The sequence below is a fragment of the Anabrus simplex genome, chromosome 1 (genome assembly GCF_040414725.1).
Source record: "Anabrus simplex isolate iqAnaSimp1 chromosome 1, ASM4041472v1, whole genome shotgun sequence".
Taxonomy (NCBI): Eukaryota; Metazoa; Arthropoda; class Insecta; order Orthoptera; family Tettigoniidae; genus Anabrus; species Anabrus simplex.
The window spans coordinates 407,496,361-407,520,708 of record NC_090265.1 but is presented as its reverse complement, the minus strand read 5'-3'; the positions used below and the strand labels follow the sequence as shown (position 1 = coordinate 407,520,708).

At 36.2% G+C, this 24,348-nt stretch overlaps 1 protein-coding gene across 3 annotated transcripts in view; it reads left to right on the top strand.

The window, feature by feature from the left end:
* LOC136856864 (serine/threonine-protein kinase SIK3) overlaps positions 1 to 24,348 on the top strand; it is a 677,731-nt gene that overhangs the window by 564,407 nt on the left and 88,976 nt on the right. For 2 of the 3 annotated variants that reach the window (XM_068224993.1, XM_068224992.1), the window contains exons 2-6: positions 1,399 to 1,515; positions 3,318 to 3,381; positions 5,180 to 5,341; positions 8,806 to 8,930; positions 15,038 to 15,161. In XM_068224993.1, the coding sequence (XP_068081094.1) occupies positions 1,399 to 1,515; positions 3,318 to 3,381; positions 5,180 to 5,341; positions 8,806 to 8,930; positions 15,038 to 15,161 (592 nt within the window). Of the gene's footprint in view, positions 1 to 1,398; positions 1,516 to 3,317; positions 3,382 to 5,179; positions 5,342 to 8,805; positions 8,931 to 15,037; positions 15,162 to 24,348 lie in introns of those variants that run through there. The other variant, XM_067135068.2, reaches the window with a different exon arrangement.

Here is a 24,348-nt window from a genome sequence, read left to right as displayed (position 1 = left end):
CGATCGTCCAGAACTTTGAGATTTGTTTAAACATACTTTCTATCGTTATCTGAAAGGGATATCTGAGTTACCGTAATGCAATTTATTACTTGTATAATGTCCGGCTCCATGGCTAAATGGTTCACAGGGGTCCCGGGTTCGATTCCTGGCAGGGTCAGGAATTTTAACCATTATTGGTTAATTCCCGTGGCGCGGGGACTGGGTGTATATGTTGTCTTCATAATCATTTCATCCTCATCACAACGCGCAGTTCGCCTACGGGCGTCAAATCAAAGACATGCATTTGGAGAGCCGAACATATCCTCGGACACTCCCGGCACTAAAAGCCATACGCCATTTCATTTGCTTGTATAATGAAATGTTTCCTTGGACACAGCGGGCCACGACAGCGAATGGAAGTGATAAAATTTATTAATTGTTAATTCAGATGTACGAACCCTCTGGCTATGAAGCTATGTATGATGAGGCCTCTGAAAAAGTGCCAATGAATTTGATTTAAATGTAACTCTCTCTCGTGATCACTGCACTTTACTGCACCTCAGAGTTTTATGATGATTCACATTAGTGTATTATCAAATAGAGAACCTGTCTGTTATCTGATACAAACCGAAATAGTGGGTTATAGGTGAGATATTAGCCAATGTTCTGCACTAGAGACAAATCAGATACTAAACTTGTTGGTATCAGTGTGTTGAATTTATTGTTCTCGAGTTTCGACAATACTATTACTGTGTATCTTGCGGTATCAGCCCATGGGGAGGGGAGGGCAACGCTAAGTGATATGTTGTTTGGTTAGCGTGTACTTTTGTAGACTACTTACAAGGACACCCTTCCATCTGTAAGTCTCCGATCTGATTAAGATTTGGTACAACGACTTCTGTAGGAATGCTTTATTCAGCCGTATCAAAATTAGATGCCCGGTCATATACTTAGCACCTGTTTTGGGATGTCAAAATTTGCTCATTTAAGCACCGCATAAGCAGGAGTGAGCGGCGGGAAGCAGGTAGAGGCGGGGCGGCCGGCCATTTCATGTGTCATGTTCTCACTCTTTCTTTCTCGCACACACATTACTTCCCCACACCTGTCCGCTTCCCACCGCTCACTCCTGTCTATGCGATGCTTAAACGAGCAAATCTTAACATCCCAATACAGGTGCTAAATATACGACTGGGCATCTAATTTTGATACGGCTGAATAAAGCATTCTACTGAAGTCGTACCAAATCTCAATCAGATCGGAGACTTACAGTTGGAAAAGTTTTCTTGTTAGTGTACATTATATGCAATTATTGTACTTTGCCCATAATACTAGAAATCTTTCTTTAAAACATTCTCTGTTGATGCCATATTTGTCTGCTTATCTGCTCTATTTTGATTTTCTGATTTTATTTTGTTCCAGGTTGCAATAAAAATTATCGACAAGACGAAATTAGATGAAGAGAACTTAAAGAAGATTTTTCGTGAAATCCAAATAATGACGAAGCTTCGTCATCCCCATATTATAAGACTGTACCAGGTATGATTTCTATATTTTCCTGCAAAAATGGCGTGGCTGGGAGCTTTCTTATACCCTAGTTCAGTAAAATAGTCTGACCTCGTATGAACTTGGTAGTAGCTGGAATCCTTCGTAAATTATCTTGTGACAATATGTACAATCAGTTCATATCTTTCTCTCTCTCTCTCTCTCTCTCTCTCTCTCTCTCTCTCTCTCTCGTATAAAACATTCTGCCGTTGCGCCTAGAAAAACGCTATGTAAGTTTCTACCTGCCATACCCAAGGTTCATTATTATTTTCGTTCTGAGTGATAAATGTGCTGCGGGTCAGTATTTCTTACTGCGGGCAAGGTTTGACACCCATGCTCGATAGACTAGAGTGCAGTTACTGCTAGGGGGAAGCTGGCAGGTGTGGGGGGGGTTAAGTTTCCTGTTCTAGTCAGGCTTGGGTTTGGGTTGATTCCTACTTTACTTTGTTAAGGCTTTATTCATTGGTATCTTGAGTTGATCCGAGGCATGGTGGGTTGGGGTCCTGTTGGGGTTTAGTCTCGGTTTCAGTGTTTCTCTGTGCGTCCTGTCTCTGCCAGAAGGGTCTGTTTCTTTGTTAGTGTCCTGTTTTCCTGAAGGGCGTTTTGGAGCCTCGGAGCGGCCGCGCTTAGTTCAGCCCTTTTACGTGCTTAGTTCTTTTACGTGCCAGTAAATCTACCGACACGAGGGTGGCGTATTCGAGCACCTTCAAATACCACTGGACTGAGCCCGGATTGAACCTGCCAAGTTCGGGTCAGAAGGTCAGCGCCTCAACCGTCTGAGCCACTCACCCCGGGCCCCTTGGTTTCTTAGCCCTTAAGACAGCTTTCGTAGGCCCTGCGGCTGGGGCATTGTTAATAATTGGCCGCGTGTGACCCCTCGCAGTTACAGCATTTTACAAGTGCTCTGTTTCCGCCGTTCGGACACTCGCCCTTCGCAACAACACTTCGGAGATCGCTTAGTGTCCTGTAGAACGGAATTCCCCCACCCTTTTCACTCTCCGATCACACGCCCCCATGTGCCTTCATATGGGGCATGATAAAAGAATCAGTTTTCTACTTAGATGACTCACCTTTTACCGGGCGAGTTGGCCGTGCGCGTAGAGGCGCGCGCCTGAGAGCTTGCATCCGGGAGATAGTAAGTTCGAATCCCACTATCGGCAGCCCTGAAAATGGTTTTCCGTGGTTTCCCATTTTCACACCAGGCAAATGCTGGGGCTGTACCTTAATTAAGGCCACGGCCGCTTCCTTCCAACTCCTAGGCCTTTCCTATCCCATCGTCGCCATAAGACCTATCTGTGTCGGCGCGACGTAAAGCCCCTAGCAAAGATGACTCACCTAGGACTGTTCCCGAATTACGAGAGAAGATACAGTCATGTTTTATGTCCTTGCAGCGGCGACCTGTGTTCATCAGTGTGTTTGATAATCTACAGGACAGTTGTGAACAGTGAATGCGCGAGCGTGAGGGTGCACATTTTGAACACATGCTATACCAGTATAGTTAGATATGTGTTGCCGTCGTCATCTTGCATGTTATAATGACGTATCTTAATGTCCAGAGCATGGTTGTAATTTCATTATAGTTTGTTTTGCCTCACACTGTAGAATAATATTGTTCGATCACTCCACTGTCTCATACATTCATTCCTGCCCGACACTTCTTGCTTCCTCTTTGGCACGTACGTTTTTCTTTCAAAGACAATGTGAGGAATCCCAGAGATCAATGATAGAAATTGCTATTGTTCTTTTTAGTCATTACAAAATGTGTTGTATGTTTAATATAAGCTGTGTTCTTTCAGGTAATGGAAACCGAGAAAATGATCTACCTTGTAACCGAATATGCTAGTGGAGGTGAGATTTTCGGTAAGTGGTCTCAACGTGATTTCACTCTTCATTCCATCAGTGTATCAGGCATTGGAAACTCTACTTTTAAGATGTGCAACACAATTATTGTAAATGACAAAATGTAACTTAGTATTCAAATTATACTGTGTTATAATTTTATAACATTTTTTCTTCTATTTCAATTTTTATATCTAGATTGAGGCAGTGGTGATTTAGAAGTTACAGCTTCACTATTAGATTCTCTGATTCGATGTTTTCCCTTTTTGTAAATTAAATAGCATTGAATATCTGTATCATATATTGTAAACTTCGAATGAATTCAGTGTCATAATTTATTGATGTGTTATCTTTTATAACTGCCACGCTTGCACTTGGCTTATTTAGATATTCTGTCTCATTGATAGTAAATACCTCACTGCGAAAAGAAAGAGATATCAAAATGCATACAGCACATATGGTTCTGTTGCATCAATAGAGAGAAATATATTCAATGAGATGCAACATTTCAGTACGTATCTGATAATTTTTGTCACTGTTATCAATTCGTTTTCACTGTAACTTTGTGAAGATATAAAGTCATATTTTGAGTTCGTAATATTTTCAATTTTCGATTGTAAATGCTCAGTTATTACTGACATGATGAACTCGAATATATACAGAACTTCTCTGAACTCAAAAATAATTTCTCAAATTGATGCTACTAGTTACAAATTCCGCAGTAACCCACTCAAATCTGCCAAGAATTTAGATCTTTCGCTGGTTGAACTGTTTCCATAATATGAGCGAGTTTGATTTATACAAATTAATTGCTATGTATTCCTTTATCCTGCTCTTGTTGCAGTCCTGTTGTGCGATATAAAAAATGTACTTTCAGAGGTGATGCAGCTTTGATGATGAAGAAATTAGATACAGGTGCATTTTTCTCTTTGTTTTAAATATTTATAATTCGCTTACTAAACGAAAAGTATCTCTTTGTTATAAATGTACGTTTACGAAACTTGGGTAGAGTGTGTTAAATATATTATCTCTAGGTGGGGGTCGGGGTGATTTTTCATAATAGCGATATTACTTTAAGTGCTTACAAAGTTTTGTGATTTTTTTATTTCTTAAGATTTACAAACCACTTTTTACTACATTTTGAAAACGAGATAAAATGTAAAATGTATCCTAAAATGCAATATGAATGCGAAACCGACGGATCTTTATTCGTATTTTGTATCATATTTTTCTTCTGGAAACTTAATTCGAGGAATGCAATTTCTGTTGGCTGTTAAACTCAAATACGAAGAGTCTGTCCAGGCAGCCCTGCAATATATTTGGGGTCTTGCCAAGATTGTAGACGCTGCTAAAAGATACTTCAGTACATACAATATAAAATGTTCACAGCTTTACGATGTTCTTCATCAGTATTTATGAACATGCTGTAAGTTAATTTTGAATATTTTCTTTTTAATTCTGTTTTTGCATTGCTGTATTTTGTATTTTAGCTCTGTTACACTTCATCCCGTGTCATTTTAAAATAAATGTACAATTGTATTATACTTACGCATTTTTTTTTACTGTTAGCTCATTGCAATGTCACATTAATATAGTATGTTTTTCTTCAAAATGTTATAAAACACTAAATTACAAATTACATTACAAAGTGCTAAATATGCAAATTAAAACGCTGAATTTTTTATTTCAAAACGTTGATCTCGTACCTTCAAATGTTGTTGTTGTTGTTGTTTTTTTACATTCCTTTAACTTAGATGTTGCTTTGCATTGTTTATATATAATTTCTAAAACTGACCTCTTGCCATTGTTCCCTGAACAGATTACCTGGTAGCGAATGGCCGTATGACCGAGAAGCAGGCGCGGCGTGTCTTTCATCAAATTGTGGCGGCCGTTAGTTACTGCCATCGGCGCAACGTAGTACATCGTGATCTCAAGGCTGAAAATTTGTTGCTAGATGCCAACATGGACATCAAATTAGCTGGTATGTTCATTGCCTGCTGAAGGGATGATGGTATCACAAACAGATGGCTCCTGGAATATGGATCAAGACAAAGTAATATACACTGGCAAATGTTCGAATTTTTTCATAAAATATTGCCTGTTGTATAGTTTTCTTGTGCGTTATTCTTATCTGAATTATTGAAAATAATTTTTCATTTCATTAAGATCAAGATTTTACGGTAGTATCCTATGTGTTTGAGATGAATTAAAACAATAGTCTACAGTAGGGCTTCTCAGGGTGCATTGCACGGCACAAAGTGCATAAGACGATTTTGCTAGGTTGACCAGAGTTCAGATCTCCCGCTCCTCGATTTTGAGCAATAGCTCTATCTCTCTCATTTCCTGAGCTTCTGTCTCTCGCTCCACCTGTTTTCCCCTTCCTCACTCTTTCTGCAGCGTTCCACCATCCGAGCCGAGTTGATCCGAGTTGATCCGAGCTTAGCCGAGTCTCCCCGAGACAAAACGCTGGTCCGAGCCGAGTCGGACCGATGCACGGTGCAAAGAGCCTCTGCGCCTCATTTCGCACGTGTGAAATTTTGGGCGTTTGAGAGGCCCTGGCCTACAGTTCCTATGTAAGCTATGCCTCATGAGGTCAAGAGTATTCTCTCACTTACTCCCATGAATACCTAAGGTTGAAAATCATGCCATGAGTATGGATTTTACACTCCTTTTTTAATTGTACTTTCCAATTGACTTCAGTTGAATACCTCAAATGTTTTTTAAAAACCTTTGTGTCCAACTTCCACCTTCCTAGAATGGGATTCCTATGATAGGTAGAGTTATAAACTATTGAGATACATACAATATTTGACGTAGGGTCATTATCCTATAATTACATTTTATTGCCATGTTTTAAAATTCAATTGCAGTATGATTAATATATTAAGGGAAGGTAATTTTATTCTAACTTAAAACAGGTCATAGTAAGTTATGTATGAGGATTTACCAATCAAGTTATTTATAATAATTTTACCCACTAGTATGACTTGTGGTGTCAGGAGTATCTGCACATTCTGATTCAAGGTTGAAAATCATACTGTGAATATGGATTTTACACTCCTTTTTAAATTGTATTTTCAATGGACTTCAGTTGAAAATGTGGGATGCCTATGCAACTCAACCTAGATTCTTGCCCGCTTCAATATGGGCCACTTTTGTTGGTACGGTACTGAAATAACTGTACTTAAAGAGAACCAAAACTGGATTTTACCAATACAACTCAGTGATCAGTATAGGCTACTCAGGATGAACATATGAACTTGGTCATCTGGAGATAACAGACGTGTGGAACCAGAGTTATTTGATTTAAGTACTGAAAACATTTCCAAATTAATGAAAATGCCAATAACGAACTTCAACAATCATATAATTTGTTACATTTATTAATAATATCACTCATTCACAAACATGGCAAGTTTTGTAACATAAATAATATTGTACTGAACAAAAATGTACTACACAAAAATTGGCCAGAAAGGAAATATTTAATTTTATACATTCTCAAACAGAGAGGATATTTGTAAATTGTGGATAGCCAGTGGCCGAAGAGATGATACACCAGCGTGAGAAATTCCTGAAGAGAGGGGGGGATATACGGTTCAACGAGTACCTGCACCGCTTTCCACTAAACTTCTTCTAAGTAATAAGTTTAGTGAAGGGGGAAGTAAAAATAACTTATATTGTTTATTCGAGGGAAGGCTATATCAGGACTACTGCCTGCACAATATGTTATCCTATTTCCAACAAGGGGTTTCAGAAGGAAGTCATCTTGGTAATAACTGGATCCTAATGATATTCAACATAATGTTAGCAATTTTTTGTTACTGTATTTCAACATCTTATGTTGTGCATCAAAACACTTTACCGAGCTCGTTAGCTGCAGTCGCTTAAATGCGGCCAGAATCCAGTATTCGGGAGATAGTAGGTTCGAACCCCACTGTCGGCAGCCCTGAAGATGGTTTTCCGTGGTTTCCCATTTTCACACCAGGCAAATGCTGGGGCTGTACCTTAATTAAGGCCACGGCCGCTTCCTTCCCACTCCCAGCCCGTTCCTGTCCCATCGTCGCCATAAGACCTATCTGTGTCGGTGCGACGTAAAGCAACTAGCATCAAAACACTACGAAGAGATCCAGTGTATGGTATGAATTTTGCCCTACTCTTTCAGATGGTTCTTGTCCAGTACCAACATCAGGCTTAATAAAAACTTCTCTGTATCTCAGTTGGTGAGGGATTTTCATCTCACATTAGATCTCTTAAATTCTCGTTCTAGAATTTGGAATCAGGACATTTTTTACCTCCAGAACCTCTGGTTTTTCTCTTCCATTCCGGTCAGTCTGGGGGTGTGCAACAGGCCTTGTCCTGCCGGAATGTTCCTATACTTGATAAGGTTAAGTAGATTTTTATCACTACTAGGCTCAGATCTATTTGTGTCCATGTTTATTTTTTTAATTTTTTAAAAGTTGTTTACATCACAGACCCATGTAGGTCGTATGGCAATAACGAGATAAGAAGGGGCTTGGAGTGGGAAGGAAGTGACCATGGACTTAATTAAGGTACAGCTCCAGCATTTGCCTGGTGTGAAAATATATCCTGAATGCAAGTTCTCAGCTGTGCGCTCCTAACCGCATGGCTAACTTGCTCAGTTGTTTTATTTGTGTATTTACCATACACTCCATTGGAGCCATACACTAAGCGCATGCATAATAGGCCTATATTGAATGTTTCCATATTTTGTCACTGTAACTGCTGTTCTGTTGTTTGTGATTGTATGGATTCTAACATTGGGTAACAAGTACTGAATGCTATTCAGTCAGTGAGGTATGGTATAGTTTGCTCAAAGGAAGGTAGGTAACACAGAAAGAATCCACAAATAGCATGGAAGTACTTACAAATCCTCCTTCAAATGCACTTTTCAATGCAAGATCCGTTCATATTTTCCAATTGTAATCCATTATATCTGTCTATAAGATAAAGGATTTTCCAGAACAACTTCTTGCTTCTTCATATACAGGTTTCACATTATTTTGAGAAATAATGGCATGGTAATCTACTGCCTCCTTCTCTCAGTAAGGCTTTGCTAATTATGAAATGTTTACAAAAAAGTAATTATCCTCTCACTTGTGGTAAGGGACTATTTTTAGGGAATGATTGGGGCATGGTTGCCATCTTCATCTACGCTTGTTCCTATCACTAGGCAAATACTGTGAGCTTTGTACTGAAACTAAACAGGAAGAGGATTTAATTATTGGATTTCACATCATTTATCTAAAAGAAAATTATACTGTCTAGTTCTTGTTTCATGGACATCTTTTGCTGATCATACACTGGGGTGGATGTTAAATGTATCATGTTTTTACAGTATATTCCATTGTGTTCAAAACCTTAGAGTAAACATTGAGCTTGTAATTGAACTGTTTTCTGTCATGATCTTTCTTTTCTTTTCAGACTTTGGATTCAGTAATCATTACCAGCCTGGTCAATTGTTATCCACGTGGTGTGGCAGCCCACCTTACGCAGCACCTGAGCTCTTTGAGGGTAAGAAGTATGATGGACCCAAGACTGACATTTGGGTAAGCATCATTTTCAGTGAATTAAAGAGAATGTCATAACAGTTGTATTATTAATTAATATGAATTCATCCATATTCTCATCAGAATGCCTTTGTAGTAGATCTCTTTAAGTATCAAACTATGAGAAATAAGCTAGTACAGTAACGTGAAAAACAATCCTGTTGATCAAGATATGTTGCTGTGTGCAATGTTAATTGTTTTCTTTTCTCTTTTGCTATAAACTAGCCTTTTCATCCTGTACAGTAATGTCATACTGTATATCATCTTTAATTTATAATTTGTCTTGCTGGTTAGAAAATATACTCTGAAGTTTCTAAAACTACAGAGGTGGGAATTTTAAAAAGTTATACATCCGTGATTATTAGTCTAATGTCTTACTACCTATTCAGGATTGCAGAGTACAAGAGAAGTACGTATCCTCTGGCTTAATGACTTGAACTTTGAGAATTTAAAGAAGAGTTTACTGGAAAAGTAAAGTAGTAGTAGTATAAATAATAGTATATGTTCAGAAATAAATTACCAATAGTTTGTTAATTTATCAATTAATAATTTTAGTTTCCTGACGCATAACTCTGCTAAGGTTGGATGCTGTTCTAGTGAATAGAGAGGTTATGCTTTAGGAAGGGAAAACTTTATTTTTTTCAATAAGGCTAGGAGGCTTGAGTGAAGAGCTGATGATGAATGTGACTAGGAATTGCAACAAATGAAATTATTGCTTACTTTCCATCTACAGTAGAACCCGTATGTAACGTTTTTACAGAGAACTGATTTTTTAAAAACCTTGAATGGGGATTTACCTTAAATCGAGGTTTCAGTAGAAAGCACACCTTTTCCAGAGATCTTTGCATGTATTAACATAAATTGTTCCATCATACATTATTTACACAGTGACAGCAATAAAACAAGCAGGTATCTACCTTATGCACTGTACTGTAGTTACAACTTTGTATGGTTGTGCTGAAGATTACTCACATGTTAAACTGCTCCTGCTATCTAAGCAAGAGACCTGTATTGCACCATAACTAGCTTTGGCTCAGAATCTTCTTTGAAAATAAATAAATAAATAAATAAATAAATAAATAAATAAATAAATAAATAAATAAATAAATAAATAAATAAATAAATAAATAAATAAATAAATAAATAAATAAATAAATAAATAAATAAATAAATAAATAAATAAATAAATAAATAAATAAATAAATAAATAAATAAATAAATAAATAAATAAATAAATAAATAAATAAATAAATAAATAAATAAATAAATAAATAAATAAATAAATAAATAAATAAATAAATAAATAAATAAATAAATAAATAAATAAATAAATAAATAAATAAATAAATAAATAAATAAATAAATAAATAAATAAATAAATAAATAAATAAATAAATAAATAAATAAATAAATAAATAAATAAATAAATAAATAAATAAATAAATAAATAAATAAATAAATAAATAAATAAATAAATAAATAAATAAATAAATAAATAAATAAATAAATAAATAAATAAATAAATAAATAAATAAATAAATAAATAAATAAATAAATAAATAAATAAATAAATAAATAAATAAATAAATAAATAAATAAATAAATAAATAAATAAATAAATAAATAAATAAATAAATAAATAAATAAATAAATAAATAAATAAATAAATAAATAAATAAATAAATAAATAAATAAATAAATAAATAAATAAATAAATAAATAAATAAATAAATAAATAAATAAATAAATAAATAAATAAATAAATAAATAAATAAATAAATAAATAAATAAATAAATAAATAAATAAATAAATAAATAAATAAATAAATAAATAAATAAATAAATAAATAAATAAATAAATAAATAAATAAATAAATTTATTTATTTATTTGTTCCTTTGCACTATCATCAGATAACAGACCTATGCTATTTGATGAACCCAACTGAATTGCAATAACAGAGAGATAATATTACTTATATAATCGTTTTCATGAAAATAATAACAAATGTTTCACAATTTAACGTGTTTCTTCCTTAGAAAATTCAAGTGATCCATTGATTTTGCCGGTCTGTGTAAAACTTTGTCTCCCTCTACGTCTCTTAGTTGTTTAAGAAATTGTTTTCATTGGTATTCAGGAATATGTTTGCTATTATGGTGAGCTCATGGTTAACCCTTCCTTTTGACAGATTTTTGTCGGTGAATGCAAAACTGCTTCGGTTTAAGGTTGTTCTTATAACGTTATACATTATTTTTCATAAAAGTCGGGAAAGATACCAAACTTGCAACACATTAAAATTGGTATGAAACAGCAACCGGTTTGTTAAAACATTTCCAAGTTGCTGCTTGCTCATTAGCACATATTTTCTAATTCTAATAGTCTGAACACGCATGTTCAGTTTCATTCTTGAAAGTTGTAATAGCATCTCTCCAGAGGTTTGTGGCAAACATTTCCACTTTCTTATTTCAGACAAATGGTGTCACTAACCTAAGTTTACTGCCCATGTATTATGAAAACATATTTCAAGCTCCCTGTAGAATAATGATAACATTTTCACTATAAATTGACATGGGAACAGCCTTTATGAAATTTAACAAGAAGCAAAAGTGCATAAACTAACCTCTGAAATTTTATGCAGAGCAGAAGGAGAAATATAACTTTTAATTTTTTTTTCTAAATTTGCTTTACGTCGCACCGACACAGACAGGTTTTATGGTGACGATGGGATACGGAGGGGCTAGGAGTGGGAAGGAAGTGGCCGTAGCCTTAATTAAGGTGAAAATGGGAAACCACGGAAAACCATCTTCAGGGCTGCCGACAGTGGGGTTCGAACCCACTATTTCCTCACAGCTGCGCGCCCCTAACCGCATGGCCAATTTGCCCAGTATATCACATTCTTATTTTATTTCAGTCCATAGTATTAAAATTATTTATTTACTTATTTATTTTTTTATTTATTCATTTCTAAAGAGTTAACAACTGCTGTCATTGCACTTGTTGTAAAAACATGTTATCCCAATGTTTGTTTACACCAGTTGAGTTGTGAGGGGAGTTCAGGCTCGCTCAAGATCAACTTGCTCACGTGTAGCGAGGAATCTATTCGGAAGATGATCAATCGCATTCAATATAAACACTGGAGTAGAGTGTATGAATACTGATAACAGATAAAAACTAACATGCCGGAATTTGCCTGTAATAACGGATGAATCAGTAAAAGGTTTCTCATTGTAATCGAAGGATATAGCACAGATTAATATAGGAATTTTCGAAGGTTATAATAACATTGTCATTTAAACGACTGCAGTCGGATGTGTATCCGAGTGTGATATCTCACTTAAACTCTAAGTATCTGTGCTCTAAATTCCTCTTCTGCCTTGAACCATCCTTAGCAAGCTTATGACATCTTTTTCTTAGTTTCTTAATGTCCCATAACAAAAACAAATAGAAATAAATATTTGAGAATTTTAATATTTCCGTAACGCTCAATTGGGGATTTATCCTGTTGTGAATTATGTTAAATCCAATATAAATTTGCATTGCTCTTACAGAATAATTTTCGGGACTGGGAATTTCTTCCATTAAATGCAGGTTTATGCTAAATAGATGTCGTGCGAAATCGGGGTTATACTGTTCTTTTCAATGGTGAGGGTTCAATTATAGTTAAACATTCAATTTTATCAAGAAATAAACCATCCTACCTATAAAGATTTGTCATAAAACCTTAGAATTGAGATTATTTATTTTTTTATTTATGTCTTGACAGTTCAGAATATTGGACACGATAGTCTTCTAGGTTTATACTGTGTGAAATGATGCATACAAACGGTAAGCAGATGTGATATCTCACACAGCCAGACACGATGTTCAGTTCCAACATACTCAAACTCTTTACCACATAGGCTTAATCAGGCTAGAATCATTATGAACTAGTGGAAATATACAGAAACCTGATCATTTTAATAGAGATACCTGCTATTATTTTTAAATACTCTGTGCCTGAAAGTCAGTCTGGTTGACTGAGCAGACTCACTAAGTGTTCTGAAATTGACACAATTAAAAATGGCATGACAGATAGATGTGGAATTAGGCGGAATAAGAAATGGAGCTACTATGTAACCTTCTGTGTCGCAGGTGGTTTAAACCATTGAAATCTTCCAGTGCCCATATCATCTAAGCAAAAATGTTTGAGTGTGGTATAACCTCTTATGATAATTATGCTTAATTTGATTTAGACTTTTACATCCTGATAAGTTTTACTCAGTCAGTTCTGACAGCCATATAAAACAATGGCATATGTGTCAGCTATGCTGTTTGTACTGTAAGTCATACAGTTATGTATATTTGTATTTGTACAAGTGCTTTGTGTTTTTTCCATCTCTTTCATGTTTTTTAATGACCTCTTGCATCCTTTCTGCCTTCTTTTCATGTATGGTTCTTTCTTGATACTCACCTCAATTTTGTCTTTCTGCACCAGGCTTTCATTGATCATGTTTTTAGGAAAAATACAAAATTCTTATGAATATCTTTCCTCTTTCTTATTTTTGTCTGATGCCCTTGTTATTTTCTTTTGGTATTGAACACTATCTGATTCATTGCTGAAGAAATAGACTTTCATGCAGCACATAGTGAGCCATCTTATACCAAATTATCAGAAGAGCATTGATAAAATTCAAAACTTTTACTACTATTAGATCAGTTGTGGTTTCTTCTAAAGAAACAAAACTAGGTCTTCTCAAAATGTCAAGTTTTCTGAGTAGCTATTAAAAAAGAAACCACACACACAACCCTTAATGAAGGACTGTCGATTATGGACTCGAAATTAGTTATATGAATTCTCTGGCTATGAACTGCTAATTGATCAATAATGATATTTAGCATTTTCTTTCCAACACTGAGGATGGCCCGCCCACCTTTTATGTGCTGGATGGAAGGATGGATTCTGGTTTTGAACACCTATGCACAAAAATATCATGGTATGTTTGGATCAATACATTGTAGCCATCACTAAACAGCAATTAGGAACTCTGCCCTTGGATGGCAGTGCCTTTTCAGACTACCCTTGTGGACAGTATGAATTTGAAATAAGATGATCTGGTCCAATTTTCATGACTGTTTCTGGGCCTTATTTATTTTCCAGTTATTTGTTATGTACCCCAGGATCATTTTTTAAGTTTCATTCGGGATAATTATTTCTGAAAATGTATCCTAAATTAGACTGTATATCCCTAGATGTATGCTAAGGTTTTATATTCTGATGAATACTCTGTAAGAATTTAACCATGTTTCTTAGAGTATTTCAATAGAAACTATGCTAGTAATGCCAGTTTGCCATTCATGAAGTAAGTATGTCGTGCATAAACCAGGTGTAGCTTGGAAGAGATTTTGAGAACTAGAATTTGCTGGTACCACTTCATAATTCTCTTGTGGCAGGCTGCCTGGTGGCCATGATTGTTAAGCCATCAACTGTTCAAGTCCCGTTGGCGAAACATTTTTCACCATCAGAATGTTGACCAGCAGGGTAGGAGAGGTGGTGGTATACAATTTCTAATCACTAGATTGAATGCCGGAAGGCCTGGATTCAATTCCAAACCTCTCCACAGTGTTCATATGGAGTGGGAGCATATGACTTTGTCGATGGTGATTTATCAGTTGGATGGAGATGTTAAGACTTGAGCAGACCCCTTGGTGATATTCGATAGGATTAGGCTATGTGCCGATTCTGTGTTTCACCTTCTCCCTCCCTCATCATCATCATCTCACGTCAAGGTGCTCAGGTCGTCAGATATAACGTCCTGCACCAAGCGAACTGAACATGTCCTCAGACACTCCCAGCAATAAAAGCCATATGATAAATAAATAAATCAATAAAGATTCTCTCGTGGTGAAGGGATGTTGCTCATTCAGCAGCTACGAAGTTTTGTAAATTATTCATTGTGTGGTTGATTCTGGGACCAGTACACAAAAATAAATCTTCATTAAGAAGAATATGAAACTAATTCCACTGCAAACTTATCAGTGAGCTGTCTCCTCTAAAGTTTTCTTCCTTCAAATTTAACAACACATGATTTATAATATCAATATACTTACAATACAATTTATGTGTTACAGAGTCTCGGTGTGGTGTTGTATGTACTTGTTTGTGGTGCTTTGCCTTTTGATGGTTCAACGTTACAATCATTACGCACAAAGGTCATATCAGGAAAATTCCGTATCCCATTCTTTATGACTGCTGGTGAGTATTGATACTTATTGTTTGGATTTCCAAATATTAAACTATTGTTTCTGAAAGATCATAACATTATCTATAATTCCTAAATTGATGATATAATAGTTGTAAAAGTATTTAAGAGAATTAGCAAATTTATGCATCTAGTAGGATTCAGAATATGATTGAATTTCAGTAATAATTAAGCACTCTGTGTGTCTCTCTCTCTCTTTTCTCCACCCTTGCTCCCCACTTATTTAACAAAGGTCCATCAGTACTTCTCTGGACGTACTGCAGCCTATTGGTCTTTTGTATTACCCTATTTGGAATTGACCAGTCCATAATTCCTGTGTTCTTAGTTTGCATATACATTCCCAGTGATGACTCTGTTTTTGGTTTTTTTGGTTTGACAGTCTCATTTGAAAATATGTTCTACCTCTTACAGTCTATATCCTCACATGTACAGATTATTATGATTGGTTGTTTCTGACTCCTTCCTGTATAATCTGTATTCTAGGTTGATCTTTAAAATTCCCATTTTATTTAAGTGTTTCTTCAGAGGTGCGTGTCTTTTGAGGAGTGCTACTAAGAATCTTAACTAAGTTCTACTACACTTAAGTACCGGTAGTGTTTCAGTTGTTTTCTTACGTGGTCCTTTATTAAATAGTTTCCCATGTTTGATGCCTGTTGTTGCTTTCCACTTTTTAAGGCGTTCTCTTCTGAACCAGCTCCTCATGACTTCCGTAATGGAACACTGAGGTATTCCAAGGGCTGGTTCTAGACCAATTAAGCATTTACATATCCTTGTTTAAGCATTTACATATCCTTGTCTAGCAAGTTCATCAGCTTTTTCCATTTCCCTGAATGCCTCTGTGACCTGGTACCCTCAGAAGAGTTTGTCATCATTGTGTTCTCCAAAAGTTTGACAGGGCATTCTTCTACCAATTTAGAAGTCATTTTAGGGCTCAATAAAGTCTTAAGTGCTGCTTGACTATCTAAAAATATATGAATCTTTCTGATTTTAAAAGCTTTTCTTGTGTTTTCCTGTGAACACCATAGGATTGCATGTACATTTCAGTCTGGAATACTGTGCCATATTTTCCCAATGAAAAGCTTAATACTTCTTGGCCAACTCCTTATACCCCTGAGCCTTCTTGTCATATAACTGTAAACCAGGCCAGTGATCCCTCAGGATAACAGGCTCTTTCTTATGGTAGTTTAGGTCAATGGTGACCTTAAATTTTGTTTAAAATGATATTTTACAGTCATTTAGTCTGATTGTATATTTAATATAGAATCACCTACAATCCTTACACAACTGCCATGATTTCTTTCATCTTCAGTGCTTTGAATGCCAATGGATTCTTGTATGTTTACTTTTCATGACTGACATATAAAATTATAAACAGGAGAGTTTTCCACCTATTCAATACATAGTTGTATTTACAATGTTATTTACATTACATGGGACTAGTTTCAACCCTACTCGGGGTCATCATCGGCCATATTAAAACATACACAATATTTGACGATATCCTAAAATATGTTTCAAAGCAGTAAGAACCTTATGAATATATAATTTACAGTATGATGTGTGGTTGAAATTAGGTAAGGTGCTATGGCGCTCAAAATGTTGCAAACAAAAGTGAAATATTACGAGTGACATAGGTGAGCAATCTATAATACAAGTACACTAAACATGCTAAAAGGTCTGTGTATAAAAGTACAAATGAGATGTTCTGTGTTGTAGGTCAATTTCATAACCCTTGATTTTCATGACTGTGTAGTTTTTCTCCAGAAATCTAATTCTAATAAATAATTATAAATATTTTTTATCTAGGCATGTGATTTTGGAAGTAGACTCTTCCAATATGGAAAAAAAGTCAATCTTAGTATTTTTAAGTAAAGATTATTGCATATCTAGAATATACACCCCAGCTGTTTATTTAAAAATGTAAATTTATTTTCAAATACTTTCTATCTGTTGTATTCTCTATATCTCCAGTGATATGAAAAGCACAAGAAGAAAGTAATTGGGCTGAATTACAGTTACCTGAGAAATATTTTACTCATTTACAATTACAGGTTACTGTTTTAACAAGTAATTAGTAAAATTATGGTTATAATTGCTTCACAGTCTTAATTACAGTAAATGACTGACTTCCCCACCCCCCTCACCCACATAGGGCTGTAATTATACCGAAGTTTGCAAAGAAAAAGATATTACATCATTTTGTGTGGTTTTTTTTTAAATCATAGAGCCATTAAGTGGTTATCATCACTAAGGGCCTGTACTACGACTGTCAGATAATAATAATAATTTCGTATGGCTATTTCTAGCCGAGTGCAGCCCTTGTAAAGCAGACCCTCCGATGAGGGTGGGCGGCATCTGCCATGTGTAGGTAACTGCGTGTTATTGTGGTGGAGGATAGTGTTATGTGTGGTGTGTGAGTTGCAGGGATGTTGGGGACAGCACAAACACCCAGCCCCCGGGCCATTGGAATTAACCAATTAAGGTTAAAATCCCCGACCCGGCCGGGAATCGAACCCGGGACCCTCTGAACCGAAGGCCAGTACGCTGACCATTCAGCCAACGAGTCGGACAACTGTCAGAAAAACAGCCAGATACGTAGGCTGCAGTTTCGCAAACTAGAAGTTAAATATTTTCTTGCGTACTACCAACGGATTTTAACGACGGTATTGTAATGCGGAAGATGTAGTAACATTTTTATTGGGTTGGTAATAAGGTTACTGAAAATATAGTGAAATTTAGCGCGGTGGTATACGTGTTCCCTGGTGTGTTCGTTTGTTTAGCTCTATTCCTTTTGAAATTGTATTACTAGAATCCGATATCAGACTCTTATTAAGCTATAATGTGGAAGTTCAGGTCAAAAACAGAATATACACATACGAAGAAATATTAAAATTAATTAACTGTATAACGAAACTGAAACTGTTATAGAAAATGAAAAGACTGAAAATGTAACCTGGACGCAAAAGTTAAGATTCAGGTTATGTTTTTTTTTTTTGTATAGTACTATTTACGAGGTTGCGCGTTATGACGAAAGTAAAGTTTATATTCGTAATTAATGCCACTGATGCAGCGTGGGATCAATAATGTTATTAATTCAATTTATTGTTCGATCATTGAATAAGTAGTTAGTTTCTTTCTTTTCAATACAATGTGAGAATAGTAACTGGCAAGCATTTATCTCACTTTAGCGTAAATAATTTTGTAGCAAGTTGTTATGAAGTAAAAGAAATATAACCTCCTCAACATCCTCATTCGACGGACGAATCGCCATGAACAACGTCGTATACCTTTACTCCATATGTGCGTCACGGATAGATTTGGAATAGAACCCACGCTTTTGACACGCATTTTAATGATTAGGAAATGTGTACTATCACCTCTAGTACCCTACCGATTACCATTTACAAGGTGAAAAAATGTTAGATTATTGGGACTCGAACCCACGAAAAACTACTTAGCAGCAAACTATGCTGCCCTAATGACCACGGCTACCCATGAAGCTTACGGTTTGCTGCTGGTGTGCTAATCATATACTCAGTAGCAACAACTTGCTAGCTTGGGAAATCTGTAAGAATTCTGTGATAGCTGGACAGGAAGCATGACATACTTTATAAATATATACATAAATTACATTGTAACAACTTGATTTCGTATAGCATCATGCAGATGTAGATTCATCTTCATGAGTAGCCATCTTGATTCATTACAGTAGCATCCCCGATAAGAGCTAAAGTCCCAGATAAGAGCGTTAACAGCCTCTCCAACTTTGGCATAGCTATACTCGAGAATATTTTCCCAGATTGGACATAAACGAAAGTCGTAGTACGCGGTTTCAACCGAACTTCCAGATAAATGTCCAAACTGCCAAATAAATTTATACCGCACTTTTATCTGGCTGTCGTAGTACAGGCCCTAGGTGAGACTAAACATGATACCTTGGAACTTATTCTTTTTCCTATAATTTTATTTTAGTTAGTGACTTTTAGCATTTCAGATAATTTGCCATTTACTTTACAAAATAATTTGTTCTTAAAATTCTCACCACTAAGACTTGGCTTCTTGAGAGAAAGTGCATCTTAGCAGTTGCTGAAAAGAAACCCTAGAGGAGCACTTGAAGGAATTCCTGTGTTTAATTTAAAGAACCTTCCTTTCAGTGATGGATATTTAGGATTTGGCAAATTTGATGTCTTTCGAAGTACTACAAAGGTAAGAAAGTACCTGTGCCAGTGTGTCGTCATACTTGCTCAGCAGCGTTATGAGTTCTATATAATTTCCATGATTTAAGGAACTTTTATCTTCTGCATGTGCTCTGAAAGGAAATTCTTGTCTTGCAAGATACATTACAATGTCAGTCAGTCGTTGGATCACCTTTCTATTCTGTTTTACCAACTTGTTATGTTTTATTGTCTCCAGTTTACGCTGCTGATCGAGTTGCAAATCTATTCTGGTCGTTCCAAAAGTTGTTAACAGAATTTCAGCTCAGATATGTGTTTGTGATTGCTGATGACGCTGGGATGCTTTAAGCAAGTTTTTCTTGTCATCGAAGCCTACACTGTTCTACACCCCCTTTTCATTTGAAAATAGAACGCAAGGCCAACAGTAGAGTTTTGATGTTTTTTGATAACCACATAACCAGCCTATTTTTCCATTGATGGTTATGAATTTCATGTTTTTGGTCCGTATTGAACTGAGAATAATATATAAGTAATAATAATAATAACGTAAATGTTTCCACCTTTTCAATACAATATATATTGTATATATATATTGTATATATGCATTTACGTTATTATTATTATTACTTATATACCATTTTTCCATACTGCTCTGCATTAAAGTGTCAAACACAACATTTCACCTTAGTTTTTACACCCGGTAAATGAGGCATTGGTCTAGCATGGGAAATTATATTACTCTTCTCTTGAAAAGCCCTCAAACTCATAGCCTGGATTAAGAGAGATTCTAATACGCATCCACACTCCCCTCCGCTCTCCACACTCGTGCCGTCAGTTGCCATGCTTTAGAGACTCAAAGTGGGGAATGACCACAGTCAATGCATTCCCTTCTAAGCCAGCAGAATCGCAGTAGTTCCTTTAATTCATACGTGTGCACGTAAATTTGGTGTAATTTTCACAAATAACACAAAGTAAATTAAATTATACAACTCACTGTACAGTATTTCACTTCCGTTGAAAACAGAAGCACAATTAAACCCTTTTCTCACACGTTTTATCACATACAAATACTCTTGAACAGAATGAGTAGTCAGATGCATTCCCTTACCTCGCCCCTCGGAGCTTCCCGAACCCAAGCGAATAATTACGAGGGGACCAGAGTGAAGCCAAGGTCGAGTCCGGCAAGCCACTTGCCTGACGAACGGCTTTGATAGCACATCCTTACGTAGCTCATGTAGACAGATGTATGTTTGCAACTCTCAACTGTCCATGCATCACTGTCACGTTAAAATAAAGTTAATTATATAATATATAAAATGACACAAAACTTCAAATAAATACTGGCTGCAATAACATGCTTAAATATTTTTTTTCTTTGTATAATAATTTTTAAGGGAATGGCTCATTCCCTTCATTCCATGGAATAACCGCTCCTGAGAAGAAGCAAGGAATGGAGAGATAAAGAGGGGAATGGAGAGGGGAAGAACTTACATTAAATACAAATGGACAGATAATGTAAAACGGGAGTTGGATGCCCTTATAGAAAACGAATTACAACTAATAATGGATGGTTGGGAAGTTGCTGTGAGAGAAGACAATATTGATAGAGCATTGGAATTAATTGAATACCCAATTAAAAGGTTTGCTCAGACGGACAGAGGCAGGAGAAATAAGAATAAAAGAGAGGTAGAGTGGTATAACGAGGAGTGTGAGGATTTAAGGAAAAGTGTTATGAAATTGCTAAAGGAATTCAGGAAAAATGGAGGGAGTAGTGAAAGAGAAGTTTTCTTTAAATTAAGGAAAGAATATAAACATAAAATTGTGGAGAGGAAGAAACTATGGATGGAGAAACAGACAGAGTTAATAAATAGGGTGTGTAGGATGAATCAACCCAGGAGAGTATGGAGTAGAGTAAACTGGATAAATAAGGGAGAAAAGAGGTTTGATAAACTGAGCATTGGATATGATCAGTGGGTGATCTACTTCCACGAATTATTAGGATGGGAGGTTAATTGGAATTATATAAAAGGGGAGAGGGTTTTGTGGAGAGAGAGAGAGAGGTAACGATATATGAACTCGATAAAGTAATTGCAAAAGAGGAAGTACTTCAGGTGATAAGTGAACTAAAGGGTAGGTTAGATGGGGGAAGGAACGGGATCAGCAACCAGTTTTGGAAAAAAGATAGGTAAATACAGACAGATGATTGAGGGCATAGTAAAATTATTTAACAAAATCTTCTAAGGGGGTAAATTTCCAAAAGAGTGGGAATACGGAATTATATGCCCGATTTACAAGAAGAAATGTTATTAGGTCATCAGCCCAGAGGCTGGTTGGATCCTCAAATAGCACCACCAAAGGTTATGCGGTTATAAGGAAACCACAAAAACCAATTACAGCACCAAAATGAGGCGTACTAGGCAAGATGAGGAGTGAGGTAGTTTGCCATTGCTTTCCTCATTGGGTCAGAAAGTGCTATTGCAGCACGACTGACCCTATGAGCAACACCTTTCATAACACTCAGATGCACTAGTCAAGCTCTGAATGTCAATACTCAGCATCACCCATACCCCAGCAGCTTCCATATTGTCACAGCCATGGATGAGACTGGAACTTCGGTGAAAGCTACACTTTACTCTGGCCTGTGTCAAGGGATGGATACAAAAGTACTGTATCCATCAAGAAATGGCAGCAGGCAAACAAGGTGATAGAAATATACCAAGTAATTATAGAGGGATAACTTTATTGGATACATTAGGCAAGAGTTATACAGGTGTATTGGCAAATAGATTAAGGGATTGGGCAGAAGAGAAATCGGTATTGTCAGTTTTTCAGGACAGTTTTAGAAAGGCAGAAGGACGTCAGACAATATAATGACAGTGAAGATGATACTAGAAAAATACCTGAACAGGGAAGAGGCAAAGTATACTTAGCTGCCATAGACTTTGAAAAAGCGTTTGATACTATAAGTAGAAAGACCTTAATAGAAGAACTAGGAAGGTTGGGAATATCAAGGAAAATCATTAGGGCAGTAGATGCAATATATCAGAATGTTTATTGTTGTATTAAGCTAGAGGAAAATATAAGTAGTCTAATAGATTGTAAGATGGGATTAAAACAGGGATGTAAATTATCGCCTATTCTATTTTTCATAAATGATATATTGCAAGGGCACGGAGAAATTAACTGGGCAGTGCCGGTGATAAACGGACTAGAGATCCCAGGATTGATTTTTGCAGATGACGTGATTCTGATGGCTTTAACTGGGAGGGGCTACAGAAAAATTTGAACAAAGTTTCGGAATACGCTAGGGAGTGGTCACTGAAAATTAATGGAAACAAGTCAAAAGTGATAGTAATACAAAAAAACAAAGGCGGGAAAAAAGAAATGAAATGGATTGTTCAGGAGGAGATGATTGAACAAGTACATAAATTATAATATTTAGGAGTGATTATAAACAGAAGAGGTGGGTGGGAAGCTCAAATAAAGAGAAAAAAATGGAAAGGGGTAGCAGCCCTCTCAGTTGTGAAAATTTTAGAGTCAAAGTTCCCGAGGCTAAATTATAAAATACAGGACATTAGTGTTAACGCATTCACGCCCATCATCTGAGCTGGCTGTTTAAAGGGCTGGCCCAGCTATTCAAGCTGTTGTGACAGAGCAAACAACAACGAATTCTTTTTACAATAAGCTCTAAACTAAACAAGATATGGAAACAAAATTTTGCACATACCTTAATGAAGTCCTCTAGTATCTCTGTAGGGTGTGGTAGGTAATGTCACACTTTGCTGGGTGAATGGAAACACCACACTTTCCACAAAAATAGCGTGTTTTATTAATAATTTTATTTTTGAAGCACACTTTGCACCTTCTTGAGGGGAACTTGATTTTATTTGATGGCGGAAACTTCAAGAGATTAGACTCGCAAACCATCCTCACTAAAATTCTATATTTTATTATTTTACCAGGGTTGTATACGTGGAATCTTAGGCACCCTCTCCAGGCTAGCATTCCTTCGTCCAGAGCAATTTTCTGTTTGGGGTATAAAGCTCTGTAAATCTGTTGAAAAGTTTCTGTAAAATGGGTCTGGTTTTATACAATCTGTCAGTGCTGTGCTCGTATTCGCTGCTGTCACTAAAGTGGAGAAATGAAAGGATACTTTCAAAGTGATTTCGTCTTTGAGAAAATAGGAGGGGTGAAAATTGGATCTTCTGTCCAGTACATTCTGAGAAATGGTTTACTAATGATGCCGGTAGTGAGCATCAAACCCAGGAACTGTCTCATTCCTGAAACAGTCACTGGACTCCATGTTTGAGCAAAAGAGTGTGTAGAGAAGAGGTGCAGCGCAGCACTGATTACCTGACTGGCATACAGATTTGTTTGCTCGCATAGGTATTCAAGAAATTCAGCTGTGAGAAATAGATTTACAAATGACATCTCGTTAGTGTTTTCTGTTTCAATATTTATACCTGGTTTAGCAGTAAATGGGATCGCAGGGGCGGGGGCAATATAAAGGCGAACATTCAGGTACCGGTACTGTGTTTTTTGTCATGTGTCCAGGAGAATCATCTTCACTGTCATCACTGTCACTTTCAGTTTCACTTAGTTCAGGTATCAGTTCATCACCTGAGTCTTCATTGAAAAGGATGTCGGCAATTTTGTCAACACTTATATTGTCCCTACACGCCATGGTTACACTTCAGAATGCGATTATACACACGCTTATGCAATCACAAACCAACTACACAGCTAGTTGGGCCAGCGCTAGGCTACCTTCAGAAACAAAACCAAAAGAAAGTGCATTGGGAGGGAAAATCACCGTGGCCATGTGGTTTCTGGTGAGTAGAAGCATTCATAAGGGTATTACCTTCATTTCTCTTGCACATATTTGTGACCAAACCAGATCCCAGCTGCGTAGGAACGGCTCCAATTCAAGGTTGTATTTATCCGGGCTAACTCGGATATGGTCCACAGCATGGTCACATGCTATAGGCAATAACTCGGATACGGG